The 2,493-nt window shown below is 66.0% G+C and overlaps 1 protein-coding gene across 1 annotated transcript; it reads left to right on the forward strand.

Moving 5' to 3' along the window:
• Positions 1–93: 93 nt before the first annotated feature.
• Positions 94–2,492, forward strand: GALT (galactose-1-phosphate uridylyltransferase; the record flags this gene model as incomplete). Its single annotated transcript, XM_035902733.1, has 8 exons — positions 94–288; positions 366–441; positions 573–621; positions 838–967; positions 1,225–1,281; positions 1,589–1,711; positions 1,859–1,991; positions 2,449–2,492. Coding segments are annotated over exons 1-8 (807 nt in total), but the record flags the coding sequence as incomplete, so codon positions are not given.
• Position 2,493: the final 1 nt, after the last annotated feature.

Raw genomic sequence — 2,493 nt, forward strand, 5'->3', positions numbered from 1 at the left:
GGGGGCATAAAGTGGGGCGCAGACCCTCTTGCAGGGTTCCCCGCGGAAGGGGCATGGTGGGAGGGGGGCGGTCTGCACCTCCCTCCCTCCCTGATGTCCTGCTCCTCTCGCCCCGCAGAGCACCAGCACGCTCGTTACAACCCGCTGCGGGACGACTGGGTGCTGGTGTCGGCCCACCGGGTGAAGCGCCCCTGGCAGGGGCAGCTGGAGAAGCCACCCCCCGAGGATGTGCCCCGCTGGGACCCCAACAACCCCCTCTGCCCCGGGGCCACCCGGGCCAACGGCGAGGTACCACCAAGGACCCAGGCATCTGGGCTCCCCCCACCGCCCCGTCCCGACCCTGATCCCATCTCTCGCCCCGGCAGGTGAACCCCCAGTATGAGGGCACCTTCGTCTTCCCAAATGACTTCCCTGCGCTGCAGCCCGATGCTCCTGAGCCTGGTAACATCTGGGGGGAGAGCAGGTTGCCGGGAACCCCCAGGCTCAGGTCCTGGGGGAGCTGCAGGCGGGCCTGGAGAGGCGTGGGTGCTGTCCCATTACCCTCTCCCTCCCCGCTCTCTGTCCTTCCCCAGGTGACAGCGATCACCCATTGTTTCAAGCAGCAGCAGCCCGGGGTGTGTGGTGAGTACCCCTATGGCTCTGGGAGGTCCAGGCAGCGATGTCAGCCAGGGCTCGTGGGATGGAGTGGACTGAGCCTGCTCCCCTCCTTGTGCTGCCTGTTCTGTGCGCGCCTGCTCTGTTTTGGGGGCGTTTTGTGGGTCTCACCCCTGGCCCAGCAGGGCCGTGGGGGTCCCTGGGGACGCCCTGCATCCCCAGACATGTCTGTCTCCTCCGCAGCAAGGTGATGTGCTTCCACCCTTGGTCAGACCTGACGCTGCCCCTCATGTCCCTGGCGGAGATCCGTGCTGTCATCGATGCATGGGCAGAGCTGGCGGCCGAGCTGGGTGCCTCCTACCCCTGGGTGCAGGTCTGGGACTGGTGGGGGCTGCCCTTCTCTCCCTGCCCTGGGGGGCTCGGGTGGAGGCGGGGGGCTGGGGTGGCTGGGTGCTCTGGCAGCATCCAGGGTTGGGACCCTCCCGACCACGTGTGGGTCCCCTATCTCCACCTCGCGCCCCCCTGAGCCTTTCCAGGTGGGTGCAAGGTTCTGCTTCCCTGCGGGATGCTTTCCTGGTGTGCTGGGAACCCTGGGGCTGGGACCTGCTGGCTGCACCTCTTCCTCCACAGATCTTCGAGAACAAGGGAGCGATGATGGGCTGCTCCAACCCACACCCCCACTGCCAGGTGAGGCTGTCCCACCCGTCACCTGGCTTAACCGCGAGTCCCTCTGGGCAACCTTACGAAAACAAACCCAGGTGGAAGATGTGAACGGGAATCCCCCCGCCCAAGTCCCAAAGCTTTCTGCCGAGAGGATCCCCTCCCTCATGCCTCTCCTGTCACCTCCCCTGTGGGGTACTGTCCCTTGTGGCTGCCACATGTCGGACTCTCCACCTGGTGGCAGCACGGACCTGCAGATGGGCAGCCTGTCTGGGGCACCCCTGCAAATTCGGGGTACAGGTAACCCAGCCCCGTGCCCCAATGTCCCTCCCAGGTGTGGGCCAGCAGCTTCCTCCCAAACGAGGCGCGCCTGGAGGACCGGACCCAGCGGCAGCACCTGCGCCAGCATGGCGTGCCCATGCTGCTGGAGTACGCCGAGCAGGAGGCTCAGCGGAAGGTGAGGACATGGCGTCGTCCCCCTCCCTGGGAGCTGGATGTGTGCTGGGGCAGGCCCCCAGCCCGCCAAGGGCAGGGCCCCCCTGGGAGCACCCATCCCCGGGGTGACAGGGCTGCAGGTGTCCCCATCGAGCATTGTGTCCTGCAGGAGCGGCTGGTGGTGGAGAATGTGGACTGGTTGGTCGTGGTGCCATACTGGGCCACCTGGCCCTACCAGACCCTGCTGCTGCCCCGCCGCCACGTCTGCCGCCTCCAGGACCTCCGTGAGGGCGAGAGGGACAGTGAGTGGCTCTGCTCCTCCTTAACCCCTGTCCCATGTCCTTTGGGCTCAGCCTTTCTTAGGAGGCAGCTCTGTGGCAGCTTTGCTAGTGCTGGAGGGTCTGTGTCCCTTGGGGTGTGGGGCTGCTGGGCTCAGTTTGGGGGGGGGGGAAGGCACCCCTATTTTGCCAGGACAAGTGCTAGGTGTCCAGGTGCAGGCAGTACTGGTGGAGGGCTGGTGTCCTTTATGGGGTGATGGAGCACATGGTGCCCCATACTTTTGGGGTGCAGGCTGATGAAAAATGGCGGCTTCTGCCATGTTGCTCAGGCTGTCTGCGTGGCTGGAGGGGGGGGAACTGCCTGTCACTGGTGTCCACCCAGGGAGGGGTGCTGAGGGTGACCCCCCCAGGCCCAGCATGCTGCCTGCTCTTGGATGGGGCTGGCCAGCTCGGGGTGAGACTCCCTGGTACTCCCCTGCAGGCCTGGCCTCCATCATGCAGAGGCTGCTCATCAAGTACGACAACC

Source organism: Egretta garzetta, unplaced genomic scaffold (genome assembly GCF_000687185.1).
Source record: "Egretta garzetta isolate BGI_Z169 unplaced genomic scaffold, ASM68718v1 scaffold59, whole genome shotgun sequence".
Lineage (NCBI taxonomy): Eukaryota > Metazoa > Chordata > Aves > Pelecaniformes > Ardeidae > Egretta > Egretta garzetta.